This window comes from Chelonoidis abingdonii, chromosome 2 (assembly GCF_003597395.2).
Source record: "Chelonoidis abingdonii isolate Lonesome George chromosome 2, CheloAbing_2.0, whole genome shotgun sequence".
Taxonomy (NCBI): Eukaryota; Metazoa; Chordata; order Testudines; family Testudinidae; genus Chelonoidis; species Chelonoidis abingdonii.
The window spans coordinates 39,971,618-39,990,029 of record NC_133770.1 but is presented as its reverse complement, the minus strand read 5'-3'; the positions used below and the strand labels follow the sequence as shown (position 1 = coordinate 39,990,029).

Below are 18,412 nucleotides of genomic sequence, written 5' to 3'. Positions count from 1 at the left end.
CAAATTCCTTCTACAAAAAAAGAGCGATTGGTTTCAGTAAATTGTTTTACTGGGCTTGAAATTTTATTTTAGCAAATCAGAATTGACGTCTTATTCCATATTGCATATACACACCGCCACGAAACTAACATTTGACAAAAGTTTTTAACTACAAGACGAAGACGTTAACAGATGTTTATAAATAGGAATTATTGTCAGATGTTAACTGACTTTTCTCCCCTGCTTGGAAATGTGGGCGTTTAATTTTGTAGTCGCGTTTAAGTTGTTTAAAAGTATATCCAGAACTTGTTTTTGCTGTTCGTTTTCCTTCACTCTTTGTAAACTTGCAGTCTTTTGTGGGAGGCAATCGTTTAATAAAAGAACAATTATATTTAGATGGTAGAAGTCCTTAAAATCATTTGAAGGTTTAAGATGCAAATACTATTTCACAAGAAAAAATGCTAATTAGATTGGCTTAAAATATTTAAAACCTCTTGATTATTTTCTCAGTTGAAACGTGTTTACTCTCAAATGCTGTTTGGTAATTTTCAGAATGTGAACACAACTTGAGAAAATGTAATTTAAAATGAAATTACGTGCTATCATATTGTTTTAGTTAATCTATATTGCATATTGTGGATTCAAAATGATCTCGTTGAAAGAAAAAATTTAAAACAGTCAGGGGAACATCATTCTGGCCGCTCTTCGATGTTCTTTATATTATACTTGTCTTGTACGGAATATGTTGACGTATTTAATATAGTCCTCCTTTCACAAAGGATCATTATTGCTGTTTTTAATTGGGGAAGTACCATGATATAAAAATTACCCACATTCCGACTCTGAAGTACCATAGTAAGATTGACAAAAAGTGATCTGAGGCTTGCGCGCTTAATTCGCTAGGAATGTTAAGCTTCCCAAGATACACCCTATGTGATCACGTTACACTTGTTATCAGAAAGTTTTTAATGATAAAACCCCATACATAGAATAAATGTGTGTGCATCTACAAATTCAAAATCGAAATTACTTTTAGCAGCTAGCAGTGGGAACATAGCTCATTGATCTATGGGCTTTTTTTTATTGCATTTGGCAACCTCTATTTCAGGGACACAATACAATTAATTAACATATTCTTGGGCGTGTTTTTGAGATTGGGAGGTGATGGCCCCTTATTGAGAAGAAAACACTTTAAATAAAAAAGTAACATTGTCTTGTCCAAATGGTACTTGGTAAACTGGGCTAATATCATTTATACGGACCACGAATGTGGTTCATTTACTCGAAGTTGCTTTATTATATAACAAAACAGACTTTTCTCTTTCCCACTCCATTATCTTGAAACTGCATACATGGATTTAATTTATACATATCCATCTTAAAATAGTTTTATATCAGACACTTGATTAGAAACTCAGCATGTCATTTCTTGTATTGATTATAATATAAACATAACTCTTAAGTGGAAATAAAGGAAATGTGACCCTTGATATTAAAATTACACTACTAATCATAACACAAAAAATAAAAATATAAGATATTGCTTTAGTAGAAAAATGCTAATTTAAGAAATTCTACACAGATATACATGCATAAAGACAATTTAAGGTTTGTTTTAGGAAAGACTATGTAAATGTACTTCTTTAAAAAATTCCAATATATTAATAAATACATCACAAAAAATCCCAAACTTTAACAGTGGATATTAGTCTCATCTAAAGAAAAGCGGTGCATTGCATTTAAATCATATATCTAAATTCCAGAGTTTGCTAACCCAGCTTTTCAAGGATTAGCACAGCATTAATATTCAGTGTGGTTTGCTGGAAGTTTATTTCACATATTTTGTAATATACTGTAATTATTATTTTGACCTGACTCACATAACAATGTGGTTAACATGTAAATACACTTTTAATGTAGAGAATTATATATTAATTGCTAGATTAAAATATGTAACCTATATCACTTTTGGAATGTTAAATCTTTTAGCAGGAACTAAGCACCATGATAAAAAGACTCTGTGTTAATTCCTTTACTTGGAATTTTGGTTTAAGATAGTTCATTCAAGGAAAAAACTTGCTTCATGTTTACAGTAAACCTTAGACTAGAATTAACATTTAAATGTCAACATTAGTAACAGAAGCAGTACTTGAAAACCACCTATTTCATTCATTGCTGCTAGTTCAACAGAATTCACCAGAAGTCTCCAAAGGTGATAGTGCAATTAAAAACAATAACATTAATGCTTTTAAACAGTAGTTTTAAAGGAACAGTGAAATAATACTGCCATTCTAAAACATTAAAAACTATACTTACGTTCACACAAATGGCAATAGCACAATAAATGAGAAGGAATAATATTCAGAGCATACATCAGACACAGTCTTAGATATTATCACCTATACTTGTGTAATCTGTAACTGTATAAGATACAAACCACTAGATAAGAGGTGATTTCATATTAAAACATTTTAATTATTAAAAAAAATATGTACTGGTTGAATAACATGTACTAGTTTGATAATCGGTATTAATGTATTGAAGAAAATAGAAAACTATACTTTTTAGTGGTATAACATAAGAAAACATACAGCAAAGATTAGATACATATTTTTAATATGGATTTCATATATATACTATGTCTCTCATAATTGAACATAGCTAAATTGGTTGGATCCAAGCCAATCTGCCATTTAAAACACACTATGTGCAAAGGTCAGAACTCAAGAGTCACATACTCTCTACAATTGTAGAGTGACCGTTTTGCTGCTTCTTTCCTAGGAATAAGCAAATAGGCATGATTAACATTTATTTTGATTAAGGTTATTGTGATGTTAACACATGTAAACAGAAGGCAAACAAAACTTCTGATGTATTTAAGTAGAAAAATATGAACAATAGTAACTTACCTATTGAATGTCAGGTTATTGTAATTATTCTTGTTTTTAATTACATGTGTTTTGTTGTACATCACATCCCTTTGCACACAGGTAAAGATGAAAGCTCTTTGAATATAGTCTCAATGAAAAAATACAGTCTAAAATTTCTAGGAAAGATTTACTTTCTATAAAGAAGAAAATTCTCCTACCTACAAGTCCAGAAACAGCTCTCCTAAATTTATCTCGTTTTTGAAAATAGCATATAGGATGAATGCATTTCTTTGCTTTGTGTGCTATTCCTCAGATTTTTATATCTAAGGAATCTTCAGAATATTGCACCTGCTTTAATTTTTAATATGCTGTATTTCTGTCAAATGATTAAACAACAACGGGCCTTCTTTCACTGAGCAAGCACAGGATGTGTTTTTGTATGCCTTAAGAATGTTTAGCGAGATTTAAAGAAAATGTTTTAAAATGATATTTTAGAACTGTTACAGGAAATTGCTAATTGGTAATCAAAAATATGAGTACTTTTCTTATTTTGTCAGTGAGTCTGGAGTGCTGCACGATAATACATTTAATCACTGAAGAAGCTGTTTAACATTTTAATGAATAATATCTTAAACCATTTTTTAAAGAATTGCCAGTTTGTAAGTACAATTCCCATTCACCTCTGGAGATAAAAATAAACAAATTATTTGAGAAACGTAAAATATAAAAATAATACAGAAAAATGTATGATCTTATATTGTACGCATTTTCTCATGTTACTATGTTAAATTTCATGTTTTCTAGACACCTCTTAATAAAACAATCGTATCTACCCATTGTGCGCAAGTTAAATTTTAAATGATGAATTCATATTAATTGAATTACTTTCCTTTTTAATTATTATAATCCCACATATATGTGTGTAAATCATTTTAAGGACTGACTTATTTTTCCAAAAGAAAATCACCCCTCTGTATCATGTCAGTACTTATTAATCACTAGACTCATAAAAAATATATGTTACAAGATTTTACTTGCTGATCCCATAGCTTGTTACAGGCACACTACTTGCAGTACTTATTTTGTGGTAATGCATTTCTTCTCTTTTGCATTTCAAAGGTCTCCTCCAAATGATTGTTTTGCAGAACTATCAAGAGGTTATCTAAATTTTGCCATCAAATATTACACACTGCCATAAGGTACTGATCATGGAGTCTCTTTCAGCCTATTTAATGTTCATTCCATCAAAGGAACTAAACGACAATCAATTAAAAATAAGCAATTTTTTATTAAATAATTTAGAAGTTAAAAGTTTGACAACATTTTTACAAAAGGAAATTTTCAGATTGATCAGTACTGAAGTGGCATTACATGGTGTTAATATACTGTATAGATAGATAAAATTTCACACATTTCAAAGTATATTTACAAAATATCTTCTTGGTGAAATCTTTGACAGTTGTTGCATTATGATTTTCTTTTGTGACAGCTTTCAGTTTTATGAAGGGCCAAATCTTAAGATAACTAATATTACATGGAGAAAGATCTATGGATTGTAACAGTTATTTTTAAAAGAATAAATTACAAAATGAGTATCTTAAAATACAGTTACCTTGTTAGGAAAATTTTCCAAATTGCTAACAAACTAGGAGAAAACATTGTTTCTAATTTTTAGTTGGAATATAAGTTTTTCAAGCATGGATATGTTAATTCCCAAAACCATAGTATGTTCACTATATTACCATAAAAAGACATAGATATTTATTTTCTAATATTACCAATCAGGGACATTAAGAAAATTTTGCTTTTATACCATTATTTTATTCTTGTCAGGCTTAACAAAATGATTGGGGATGCGGTTTAAATTAGATGTCATTGTCCTGACAGGAATGAAGAGGGCCTGAGACACTGTATCTCTCAGCTTCAAATAATTTGTGGGTTTTTAGAACTTCAGGATATTAATTCCTTTATTCACAAACAAAGTAGCTGGTGTGCACCTGCAATTTTCAGATTATTTTACGAGCCCAAAAAGCAATCAAAATTGTCTTGCCAATATGTCATGTAATCAGTTCTACATTCTAACTTTTATTCTAACTGTTGTTATAGTTCTTTTGTTTTGAAGGGAAAATACTGGGTGATTTTACACAAGCTGAACTATATTAAATTCCCAATATTTTATGGCATCTTTTTAAGAACAAAATTCCAATCTCTATATATTACTATATATGCTTTTGAAGGAATTTTCAGATTACAGATTTAAATAGTCCTGTTATGTTAATCAAAATGTTTAGCTAGGGCCTATCTATGTAGGAAATGACCTTCATCACTCCTTTTCCCCTCCCCCCAGTTCTTCCTCCTCTATCTAAATAATTTTATTTAAAACTTTGTAGGAGAGAAAGAGCCTGACCTAAAATATCCTGCGCACAGACTGCATTGCATACTCAGATATCCCAAGGGGCTAGAGAGTTGTGCACATCCCTCCTCCTCTTCCACACAGCAGCTCTTCACAAACCATGCATATGTGCAGAGGTTTTATTACTTATTTAGCAATTTATAAAATGCATCCAACCCCACAATTTCTGGGTACTGGTAACAACACTTTGAACAATACATATAATTTAATAATATTTATTTAAATAAACTCCAAAATGTTACTAAGGCAACCTTACAAAATCATCACAAAAATTTACCAGGCCAATTTACAAATTCTGCTTGCCTACCCTTTAGCATGATAATGAAAATAAGTTAGTGATATTTTACTGGGAAAAAAAGAAAGAAAATTATTATTGGCCCTAGGGCAAGTGAGGGAGCAAATTTTGCAAGGCTGTGTTTAATCTCTCTACACTCTCAACCACCACAATTAGTTCCTTCTGCTACAGCCATACCTGCTTACAATGGAGAATTGAAAAGCCTGAGATTTTCCTCTCTGCTGATCACCTCAACCACCCCTCCCCCACAGTTTCTCTCTGCTTTTTGAGAGAGACAGCAAATGAATTTACATTAAAAACAAAACAAATCTGGCAAAAAATAAACTACCATTAAGTAAATTTAGAGAAGAGTTCTGCTCAAGAACTGTTTTTGTGTAGGGCCTGTAGTGTCTGTCGTCTGTCATAACTTCTATTCAACATCACTTTCACAATGTGGCACTAACTGCCAACCTAGGGTGCAGCCACATTACAGAAGTTTTTTGGGGGGGTGAACGATCAGAATTAATAACGATAATTTATTCTTTGTATTAGTTCATTAGTCACACTAAGGGGGGAAGAAACAAGAGAGCACAGAGTGTGTGGATGGGGGTGGAACCGGTACACTACAGTGGCGGTAGGAATGACTCCTGCAGTCATACTGAGGACAGCAACAAGATAGTAACAAGATTGGGGGGGGGGGGGAATTGGGCGTGTTGCGGGAATGTATTAGTGCAGCAGTCACAGCAAGGGGCAGGTAAAACGGCTCCGATGAGCCACAGCCCCACCCGTATGAGCCTTTATAGGCAGGTCTGAAAAACCCCAAATGCCTGCAAGGAGGCTGGCCTGCGGCTACACACAGGTCATTGCACAGACAACACGGATAACACCCGACTCAGGGGTGCCAGGGGGTGGTGTGTTGGGCCCTTGCTCCAACGGTGAGGGCCTGGCTACCCGGGCGGGAGAGGGTGTCCCTCAGGGGCCCAGGCAGGCCCGAGTTGCCGCTCTCTGTGCTGGAGCAGCGCCCCCACGCAGCCTAGTCCGGCAAGCTCGCACATCAGGTGGCAAAGACACTGGAGTCTTCCGGCTCGCGCCCGCTCGCTCCCTCACACACACGCGCAGACGAGGGAAGCGGCCCACCCTTCCCTGAGCCGGCCTCTGCCTCGCGCACGCTTTGTCTGGGTATTGGTTAGAACCGTTGGAGGGTCGGAACTCCACCGTTGCTCACGTTCCACTGGCGACCCATGAGGCACCGCGAGGTAGCCCGGACCCAGGCCTTCTCCACAGGGAGGTACAGCGCGCCTGCGCGCGGGCCTTGCTGGATTGTCTATTTGCCTGCAGACTGCTGTCCTCAGTGTGCTGCCTCTGTGTGCGTTCGGGACTGACTGACTGACTGATACAGCCCGGGTGGGGGCGAGGAGAGACTCAGCCCGCGGACATGCGTCCCAAATCACTGCTGTGGCGGCGGCGGCGGCGGCTGAGTGCCTGAGGGGGAGCCCCGGCCGGGGGAGGGAAAGAGGCAGGGGCGCTGCAGTGTGAGGTGTTGACGGTGTTTTTAACCCTTAGATGGTCTCCAGCGAGCCCCTGCTGCTGCCTGTGTCACTGGAGGGCGAGTTCTCCAATAGCATGAAGGAGATGATCGGCGGCTGCTGCGTGTGCTCCGACGAGAGGGGCTGGGCCGAGAACCCGCTGGTTTACTGCGACGGGCACGGCTGCAGTGTCGCAGTGCATCAAGGTGAGTGAGTGCCCGGCCTGTAGATAGCCAGAGGCAGGAGACTATCTCTCGCCCTCCCTGAGACCCTCCCCTGCCGCACACCCTGTGCCCTGCACCCCTTCCTGACCTGCCCTCCCCTCAACAGCTTCCCAAACCTCCCTCTCAACCCCGGTTTCTTTTACCATTTCTTCCTGAAACCAGGCGTCCCCCCCTCTGCTCTCACGGCACATCCATCCCCGCCTAACACAACCTGCACCTCTTCCTTCCAGAACGGCGCCTGCCCCTGCCACATCAGCTGCCCTGGCCCGCCCCAGAGACCATCTCCATTTCCTGTCCCCGAAATTAGACACCTGTCTGAGGGAAACCCGGACAGAGGAGGCTGGGAGGCGTCTGCAAAGGGGGACATGATTGCCTCCTCTGCTTGCTTCTTTCCCTGAAAGTTTGCAGTGTTGTAGCTCTGTTGGTTCCGGGATATTAGAGAGATAAAAGGGGTGAACTAATATCTTTTAGTGGACCACCTTCTCTTGGAGAAAGAGACAAGCTCGCAAGCTTACACAGAGCTCCTTTTCTTGAAGAAGAGCTCTGTGTAAGCTCAGATGCTTGTCTCTCAACAACAGAAGTTGGTCCAATAAAATATATTGCCTCCCCCTCTTGTTTCTCCTTCCCTGAATGTCATTTGGCTGATAGTATCTGGTAGATGTGGAGACTTCCTGTTGTGGTGGTTTTGTTGGCGGAGGGGCTGGTATTACTCACTGGAGTTGGATTTGCTTGGATTAGTGGAGAAAGAGATTGGTTGATGTCCAGCTCAGAGGCCATAGTGCACACTGTATATGTGTGATTACTTTGCTGCTGTCATTGCATTGCCTTTTCTGTGTGAGGAGGGGGAGCATGGATTGTTATTTTCACCTGACTAGAAAAGGAACAAAATTATCATAATTTCTAAACGAAGGGCAGAAATAAGGAACTAATGGCAGTTAGTAGTTTCTCTTTCCACCAGCAGCAAGCTGACTGCATCTAAAATAAACTCTCTGTCCTCTGATGTTTTTTTAATATGTTCAACAAGTCAGAACAATGGAGAAGCTGGAGTCTTATATCCAGATTATTAATCTGAATATCTGAAATTGTTTGTTCAATTGGGTTAGATATACCTTGTATTTGTGAAACTTATTTCCCATTTCATAAAATGAAAGCAGGGGCAAGCTAAATAGAACTGCAAAGGAATGAAATTGCACCTTCTAGAGAACTTGGTGTCATGAGGTGAATGGAGGCTGAAAAGCAGCTTATGTAATGAGTCTGTTTTTGATTCAGGGTTGCCTTGTCTTCAGAGTGAAACTGATGTTGAAAGGTATCCCAGTTTGTCTGTAGTCATGCTTACATCGCGATTTTGAGTTTTTGTTTTGATGTTGTTTAGAATAAGAAAAGAATGACCAGAACATAAATAGTATTTGTTTTCAGAAGGAAAAGGCAGTCACTTATGCCAAACTGAATAAATTTAAAAAATGTATATGTATCCTACCTTTGCTAACACCAGTTCAGCTTTATAAGTGTTGATAACCTTGGGAGTCTTAGGGTCTTTAAATATGGTGCTCTGAGTGGGATCATATGATAGTGTTTAAAAAGGTGGTAGCAGCCCTTCTATGTTGATTCTCAACATCTCTATTGCCCGTGGAGCTAAACTAGTGTTAGCAATATGGGAAAAGTTTTAGAAAATGCCCTTAATGTAGACAGGGACTCTGAAGTTGGATATAACTGTATTGCAGCCATGGTTATTCAAATCCAAACATGGAAGGAAGTTTTTGAGGTCAAACACTATTGTGGTGGTTGCAGAAAAGGAAGAATTGGTGACTTAGATCTATTGTATTACAGGTATAGTATATTTTGAGTGTATGTTAATAAAAATGGGGCACATCTTGACAGTTGACGTTGTAGAACTGGTAGAGGAGGAGGCACTTCCATTATAACAGACTTTTTTCAAAGGTGCTTATAACTGTCCAAATACCCTTTTGGGGCTGAATATTTTCATACTACTTATTAGTCTAAGAATTAAACATCTCCTTTTTTGGGAAGTTTGATTTAAAATTATTTGGCTATCTGTGAAATCCAAGCATAATTTTTTCTTATCAGACTTCTCAGATACCTGTTTTTCTTGTCTAGTTCAAAAAAAGCTTCTTTAAACCTTGCCAATGATTTAATCCTCTAAGAAGATAAGTGCTCCTAACAATCTTGAAGAAACTTTGTCTAGCAGTAACAACGGTATAAGCATAAGGAAGTCATATATTGAACAATAAACAATCTTTTAATTTGTTAATGCACAAAAGTGATGTTCAAGATCCAGATGCAAATATATCTTTGCTAATTTGAAATGTAAGATATACCACTTTAGACTCTGCCTAACTGTGATGGATCTGGACCTGACTTTCCAAACCCTGTCCCTGAATTGTCCCTATCATTCACTTCCTTATACTATATCCTGTGTGCCTCTGCACTGTCTGTTGGCAGTTTCCAATTGTACATGCTGAGACAGGGCTTCAACAGAAAGGTTCAGATTTGCTGTACTGCTTCTGATGATATTTTGAAACTTCAAACATTGTAGTGTATATTTGTTCGACTATGCAAACAAGTCACAATGCTGAATTTCTTTACTTGGGGGAGTCTCTCTCTGTGCTTGTCTTTGCCAATATTAGTTTATGGTAGGACAATAAAGCAAAATGTTTTCTCTTTATTACGTCTATATTACAGAATTTTAGCATATACAAATCAAGAAAGGGATGACCAATATGTTTTAGTTTTTAATACTTGAATAGTGCAGATGACAATTTGATAACTGATTAATTATTACCTGAATATGGGTAGATTTATGCAGTAGTGTGGTTGGATTTTTTTTTTTTTTGAGGGATGCTAATTTCATGTTTTGTATATCAGAAGACAGTGTTTTATATTGCATGTACTGTTTTTCCCCTCTGAGTTAAAATGTAATGCTCAAGATGTTTAGAGTACTTTATTGGTTCGTAATTCCCCCTCCACTTCTCCCCTTTGTTTGCAGTTAACTTGTCAGGTGACTTTTTAATCACTACTTTTTACTTTACTGCATATTTAGAATTTAAAAAAATCTGGCATTTAAAGTAAAATGCAAACCACTGGGTTCATGCAGCCTTGAAGATCTTAAATGTAGAAAGTCAAATGCAAAATTATTGCTCCTGTGGAAAACATAATTTGACTTTGTTGCATATATGAAAGTATACAAAATACACACATCTGTACTTGAGGTTCCAAGAGGACACAATTAATGGTGCTATGAGAACCATTACTTTAAGTTTCCTGTTCTGCATATTTAAAATCTGAACTATAAACAGGTCCTATTATAGGACCCTGTTTTGTTATACACCATACATACACAGACCCCAATTCTGTAAGGTGATCTGGACAGTCAGACTTTTATACCTACATGGAGCCCCTCTGAATGCAGTAAACCCTGCATATGGGAATAGGGATCCACATGTGCAGAACTGCTTTCAAATTCAGGACTATAATGGTCTTTCCCGCAAGAGTTTACTCTGAACTTGGTTGGGCTACTTATGTGTGCAAGTAATTTATAAATATAATGTTTCAGGGATTGGGGTCTTAGAATGTATTGTGGCTTTAAATCCAGTTTTGATATTCTTCAGTTCAGATTTGTCATATTTGTAGCTCCATTTGCCTTTTCAGACAAAATATTATTTGTACGTTTAGTCTTCAGAATACCTTATGCTTGCTGCAATATGCGACTGCAGGACAAGTCATCTTATTGAAATTAAAATGTTGGGTTTTTGTGACAGTTTTTCCCCAGCTATGTTCTATTTTAGCACGATTACCTTTTCTCTCAAAAATATTAAAACTTACTACAAATGACAGATGTTTGTTATTGTAAAGCTGTCTTTTTATCCTAAATCAAATTGCAAAACATATTACATGTAAAACATCTATTATATTTGAACAATTTTTCATTTTTTCCACAATGTAAGGTATGCTGTAGTTTGTTTTACTTAATCAAAACAATTATTTTGCATAAACTTAAAGGTCAAGTAGCTTGTACTTGACCACTAGCTTGAGAGGTAGTTCTGACAGTGTGTCGGGCATAACATGTTTTACACACAGAAGTAGACTTACACCTTCTGTAAAATGCTTCAAGCTCTGCTGATGAAAAGTTATAACAGACAAAGTATTACTGTATTGTAGTACTGTATTATGATTGCTAAAATATATTATCTTGTCTGAAACAGCTTGCTATGGAATTGTTCAAGTACCTACTGGACCTTGGTTTTGCAGGAAGTGTGAATCTCAGGAAAGAGCAGCCAGAGTGGTAGGTTCTTTGTTTATTAAATAATACTACAAAATTGCTTAGTAGCAATGTTATTGAGCATTATTTCTTGAACTTTCTATTATAATTCCATGTTAATTGGACACCATTAGTTTGAAATACAGTTTTTTTAAAAAAAAAGTTAAACTAGCTTCAGGTATTACATCTGCACCTAAGAATCCCTGGCCATTTTTGTGGTTTTACAACCGCTTTCCAAAGTTGTCACCTTGTCCCCACTTGTATTGTGTAAAAGACCCACACAATTAGGGGAAACTGATTAACTGTATACTAAACGTCTTGCAAAGTTCACCAAGTAAACAAAAAGAACATTTATTCTCTAATATTTTACAGCAGTGTTGGGTGTTGAAACAGGAATAGTTTAAAAAGTATTGTCCATAAGAGTTAGTGTGTTTGTGAAAGTTGATAGTGTTCCTGTAATTCTGAGATTAAAGTTCATACCCCAGTTCTGTCCAAAAATGGTTTTTAATAAGAGAATTTTCTCTCCTTCTTATGCTTCAAATTTTGCAAGATGAAATTGAAGGATTCAGGTAATCCTTCTGTTACCGGAACAAAAGTGTGGGTTTTTTGTTTTATTTTTTAAGCACACAGCTAAGTTATATGTAACTCTTTGAAAAAAATTTTTTTTGGAGGAAATTAGACAGTAATTAGATCAAATTGATTTACCTTTTTGGGTGCTTTTAAAATCAGAAGGATCATGTTTGGCTCTGACTGGCACCTTTATTGGTACCCTCTGCAGAGGCAAAGTATTGTATTGTCAGGGAGTGAACTATCATTTCAGCCACTAGAAGTGAGCCCTCCAGATCAAGAGTAAAATGTGTGCGCTAGGGCAGTTTTGGAAAGCTGGCACTGGTCTTGACCATTTTATATCTATTCTGTAGTTAAATTGACAACCTCTGAGACCAAAATCCTCAATCTGTCATCTCCCCAACCCCCATCTTAGTTTTCAACTAACAAAGGGCCTGTCTGTGCTACAATTCCAACACAGCTGATCTGTGACCTGGTTACAGTATTGTTCCAATTTGTAGTATTGTAGTGTAGACTAGACCTTAACACGGTTTCATAACTATGCTAAAGCTCTGGCCATGTTATGGAATACAGTTAAGGTCCATTCCGTAAATGGGAACTTTGTCTTAACCAGGTATTCGGACATAGCTGTAGTATAAGGAGGTGTGTTATGAAAGCAAACCCTTAAATTTGCAAGTGTGATGGTCAAAAGTAGTTCCTCTGCTTGCATATCTGTCTAGAAAAAAAAATCAGAATAAAACTGCCTGTATTATATTGAACAGATCTTCAATTATTTGTGTCCTGCTGCCTCTTTACTTTAAAATAATAACTAGAGTTTAAGAGCATGAAAATCTAGGCATATGTTCTCCCACTGATGCACAGTTGCTTTACATGGTTAATTACCGTTAATACTAATAAGGCAAGTAAATCTGATTTGGTGGGAGACTAGATTTCATTGTTTCTGTGCACTGAAGTTTTTCTTTCTGCCATGACACTTTTAAGAAATCATGTAATTGTGTAGTTGATGGGCAGAGGGAGGTAACTGGCACTTATTTTGTCTATTAATTTTAAAATTGCACATTTTTATGTTACAGGCAAGTACAGTTTTTATCTTTTCTTCTCCTTGTCTGTCACTTAAAATATTAGATTGTAAGCTTTTTGAAGCAGGGGCCATATCTTTGTGCTTTTTATGGTGCCAAGCAGAATGAGCCGCCCGTCCTGACTGGGGCATTTGAGCCCTGGCATGAAAAGTTCAAAAGCATTGATCAATACAATGTTAAAAAGCATTCAGAGTCTTAACTAAGTTATCCATGTTTTATGTAATTCATTAAGACTTCTCAGATATCTGAAATAACAAAGTTAAACAAGAAAGCAGGTGAAAATTGTCTTATCGGCCTTAGTGACTTAAGGATTTTAATTGTCTGTACTACTGTTTTGTTAGTTCTAAAAGGGTTTGTTCTCCCATTATTGTATTTAAAGTCAGATGTTCACCAGCATGATTATGCAGTCTTCATAATAGTTATTAAGAATTAAAGGAGTACCATGGTATTAGTTTCCTTATTTCAAATGCCTCCATAACATGGTCAGGACTCTAGCCCTTATTCATAATAAAACTTTGGAGGGAATAACTTCAATAAGGAAAAACATGAGTGCCAAGCTCCCATTATATGTGCCTCAAATGTTTGTTGTAGAACTGCATATAAGCTGGATAGTGTGTGTGTTTCCTTAGGTAGTAAAAGAAAAAACAGCAACACTAAAGCCTTTATAATAAAATAAAAACAAACCCAAAAGAAAACACCTGCACAGTATTGTGGGTGTAATAGGAAATAATAATAAAGATTTTGGTGCAGATCTTGCAATTTACAACATTTAGTGGCTGGCTGGAGCCCCTTAGAGCCTTGTTGACTTCAGTGGGGCTCTATGGCATATGTCTACACTGCAGCTGGGAGTGAGTCTTTCAGCTGGAAAGACGGACTCACACTAGCAGTGGGGCTCACACTAGCACTCTAAAATAGTTACATGGATGTCGCAGCACTGATGAAGGTCTGCACTAGCCACCTGAGCTTGGAGTTGGGGTAGGGAGGGCTGAAGCCCGGTTGGCTAGCCTGAGCCTTCACTCCTGCCGTAATGTCTACACAGCTGTTTTTTGCATGCTAACGGAAGTCTGTCTATCTGGGCTTGTAGATTTGCTTCCAGCTCCAATGTAGACATCCCTGTGCAGGCCCAGCAGTCTACCTGCATGTTTTAAATTGATGGAATGAGGCTTTTATGCTTATTGATCAGGATCAAGTTTTAGTGTTGTGATCATGAAATTATAAAATGAATGTAATCTTCAGTATTATAGTGGTTGTAGATACAGTTAAAATTGCAAAAACACTTTCCATTATTCTCTCCTCTGTCTCCTTTTTTTCCTCATCTCTTTTATAGTTTCCAAACCATTCACTTTTAGGTTGAAATTTTACTTGTTTTCTTTTTGAGGGCATCGAGGTGGGAGGCAATGTGTCCAAACACACTTCCTCTCTTCGAGAATTAACACTTTTTTTTTTTAAGTGAAGTCTAACTCAAATTATGAAAAATGAAATATGGCATGTAAATAACGAGCAGCACATGCTTTGTTAAATTCGGGGGATGGGGAGGGAAATTGAACGAGATATTCAAATATTTCAAAGTGCAAGTTTGTACCTATGCAGTAGCAAATTCTCACACTCTAATTTAAATTTTTACCTGCTATTTTCCAAGTAGTACCTAAGGCTACTGTTACAAATAGAGAAGTCACTTTTTTTCTTTTTTCAGTTTGATTTATACAGATCATAGAAAACCTGAGCATTTCACACTGCAATAGGGAGATAACCTCCTGAGGTCTCTTCCAACCCCAATCGTCTATGATTCTGTGATAACCTCTTAAACAAAAGAGAAGGAAAATGTGATTGTAAAACCATTCATTTCTAAAGTGTCTGATTATAATATCTGAAGCTACTTCTAACTGTTTTAAAAATGGACTGTATGTCAAGTTGAGAGTGTTCCTTGTAAACTGTATAGCTATAGATCAATGCTGTGTGTTTGCATATGTAGCTTTGTTTGTGAAATTACTGCTTTTCCTACACTAAGGCCCTGTGTTATTGGTCAGTGGTGTATTTCCTGACACCTAGACATGTGCCTCATCCTTGGGAAATAGCTGCTGTTGACATGAATGATTTCAGCTTCCTTTGCATCACCTGAGTAGTGGAAAGGAAGTGAAATAGGGCAGAGAAGGGTCTACTGAGTGTGGACCCTTAACCTTGTAAAAATGTTTTATCCTTGGGCTGAAAACGATAGGAACTAGCTCCAGGGCAGATCACATAAGGTCAGGTAATGGCTGGCCTTGGAAGGCATAAATTCAGTCCTTGCACTCAAGGACCAGTGCAGTGTTTGTACTACCAATAATGAAAAAAATTTCAAAAATGGCGTGAAGGTGGCACTATCCCAGTTCTGCCCTACCTGGGGAATTGAATCTGAATCACTCGCATGTCAAAAAGTAGTGTAGGTGCCACTTCTCCCTCTGATCCACTGGTGCATTTCTTAATGCTTGGGTCTCCATAGGTCAGTGCCTCAAAGTGAGACTCTGGTTCTTAAAGCCACAACAGAATCTTTAAACTTACAAGTGCCTTATTTATCACATCTAAAAAAGAGCTACTAATGCTTAAGCTACCTTTTGTGTACCTAGAGTTTTCCCATCTATTCATTTCAGTGTAAATGTAAGAATTTACCTAGACTTGTAAGTAATGCATCTGTGCTAAAACCTGGGCACATGAACAGTTCAGTCTTTAAAATATGGAATAAAAAATTCAGATTGATGTAGTATTGTCATTAATATCCTACCTGACAAACAAAAACTTAGACTTCTCCACTCAGCTCTCTCTTCTCAGAAAAACTGAGTAAATAGATTGGCCTTACTTTGTGCTGTAATGGTCAGCAGGCTTTCTGACTGTTGGACCAAAACAGGGAATAAACGATATAGTGAATGTTTTCTCCACTATAAAAACTTCCCAGCCCTTGAACAAAAATATCTAGGGATTGTTGACTTCAGTATTCTAGGTGATAGCAAATGTTAAATGGCTACCACACAAGGAGAGAGAGGTAGTCTATTAAATGCACAGGATTCAAACCACAAGGGGCTTTATAAATATAAACCAACAACTTGAGTGGCACCTGGAAACTATTTAGAAAATAGTTTAGCTCTGAAGCATAAGTACAATATGTTGCCTGAGAGAAGTACCTTTAAGTAGACACAAAGAATATGCTGTTTCAGATAAAGTGTTCAGGTTGTCTTGATGTGTAGTCCCAGATTGAAAGTAATTAGTTCTGGAGATGGTAGAAGCTTGGATAACTGGTGAGAGATCCAGTGAAACTTGAAGAAAGATACATCTTGGGGAAGAAGGGACCTAGGGCAGGAGTGGCCAACCTGAATCTGAGAAGGAGCCAGAATTTACCAGTGTACATTGACGAAGAGCCATAGTAATATGTCAGTAGCCCCCCATCAGCTTCTTCCCCACTGAACGCCTCCTACTCACTGGCAGTTCTGCTGATCTGGTCCCCCCTCCCCCGCACTCCCTCCTCTCCCAATCAGCTGTTTCATGGCATGCAAGAGGCTCTGGAGGTGGAGTGGGGGAGGAGCCAAGGGCACTGCAGGCTCAGGGGAGGGGGTGGGAAAGGGTGGAGTGAGGGCAGGGCCTGTGGCAGAGCCAGGGGTTGAGCAGTGAGCACCTCCTGGCACATTGGAAAGTTGGTGCCTGTAACTAGCCCAGAAGTCAGTTCCTGTACAAGGAGCTGCATGTTAACCTCTGAAGAGCCACATGTGGCTCCGGAGCTACAGGTTGGCCACCCCTGGCCTAGAGGATTAAGAGTGCTTGATCTGCTTGCTGTCTGAATACCTAGATGTAACTGAGGAATGCACCGGAACCTCCAAGGAGAGAAATTGTGTAACAAAAAGCTAAGAAGCTCTCTAAGTAGCTGATGAATTTCTGCAATCTTCTATGGTTGCTTCCTTAGCCTTCTAACATTGATTATGGAAGGTAGGTCACATCCAACCTTTCACTCAAATTTAAATAAGGAGATTTTTTTGATCACAGAGATTCCTGCTACATCTAGCAGGACTTTCAAACTTCAGTCTTAACTAAATATTGGGAAATTGATAGTCTGGGTCTTGTGAACTTGCAACTGCACTGCCTGGAAAGAGATGCAGAACTGAGTATCATCGGCATACTGTTGAACTGCATGTCAAAGTGTCTCTTCTCTTCTATCCACACACCAAATAAGAGGGCTGATGAAGTAGCAGCCTGTGCGAAGGAGCTATTGAGATGATGACAAATTGTCAACACCGCCATTTGGACCTTCTTGGGCGGGAAAAATATTAACTTCAGTGCAAATACAGTAAGTCTTTTCCTCCCAGGGTCTGCAGATATGTCAGTGATATCAAATGTATTTGATGGATTTAATAGAATCTGCATGTGTTTGATCTTTGTCCATTTCCAGGAGGACATCTTTGACAATGGAGAGCAGGTGCAGTCTCCATAACATGTCATGGAGTATTGAGGTTTTCCTTCTACTCATGAGTTACTTTCTACAGACTTCTCAATTGTCTCTTCCCCAGTAGAGACTGTGTGGTGATTAGCAAGTGTTGCTAGCATCAAGAGATGATTATTTGAGCACAGAGCTGACAGTAGATTCTTTAAGTTTTAAATGCTTCTCTCGGGGGGATAGGGCACCAACAATCTTCTGCAGTAATTCCCTTGACAACTGAGAGTTCCTTGTAGTAGTGGTGTGCCCCAGAAACACTTCCTGTGTGTCTGCTTCTTAGTGACAGAAGGTCTCTATGACGCTTGTTGGTTCCCCACAGTGCTTGTCTGGTTCCTAGTACCTCCTAGGAGTCCTGAGCCAGGAGAATTGGACCATTGTGGCAGTTCTATCTCAGACATCCTGATTGGAGCATCATGTGGTTGTCTAGCTCTCTTCAGACCCTTCCTCATTTCAAAAGTTTGTATGGGCAAAAACAACTAGCGGCCATTTAGAGGCAAAAGTGGAAGATGGCTATCTTGAGGATTTTCAAAGGTAGTGGCTTTAAGGGCTTGAGTGCTTCAAGAGAGAGGTTGTGAGTGTAGTCTGGGTGCTAGATTGTCAGGCTGCAACTCCAGAACTGTGCAGGTATAAAAACTGTTCAGGTGTAGCTAAGCAAGAAAGTTCATGTTATGCTGGCTACACAGCACCCTTCCATTGGCTGCTGTGTGTATTCAGGAGGCAGAAGTAGGAATAGGGGCATAACCAAACC

The 18,412-nt window shown here is 38.0% G+C and overlaps 1 protein-coding gene across 7 annotated transcripts in view; it reads left to right on the top strand.

Annotated features, from left to right (window-relative positions):
• The first annotated feature begins 6,156 nt into the window (after positions 1-6,156).
• Positions 6,157-18,412, top strand: part of MLLT10 (MLLT10 histone lysine methyltransferase DOT1L cofactor) — a 255,965-nt gene continuing 243,709 nt past the window's right edge. For 2 of the 7 annotated variants that reach the window (XM_075062299.1, XM_075062295.1), the window contains exons 1-2: positions 6,923-7,268; positions 11,507-11,586. In XM_075062299.1, coding sequence (XP_074918400.1) covers positions 7,100-7,268; positions 11,507-11,586 — 249 coding nt within the window. In that variant the 5' untranslated portion in view covers positions 6,923-7,099. Of the gene's footprint in view, positions 6,903-6,922; positions 7,269-11,506; positions 11,587-18,412 lie in introns of those variants that run through there. The other 5 variants (XM_075062294.1, XM_032775641.2, XM_075062292.1 and 2 more) reach the window with 5 other exon arrangements.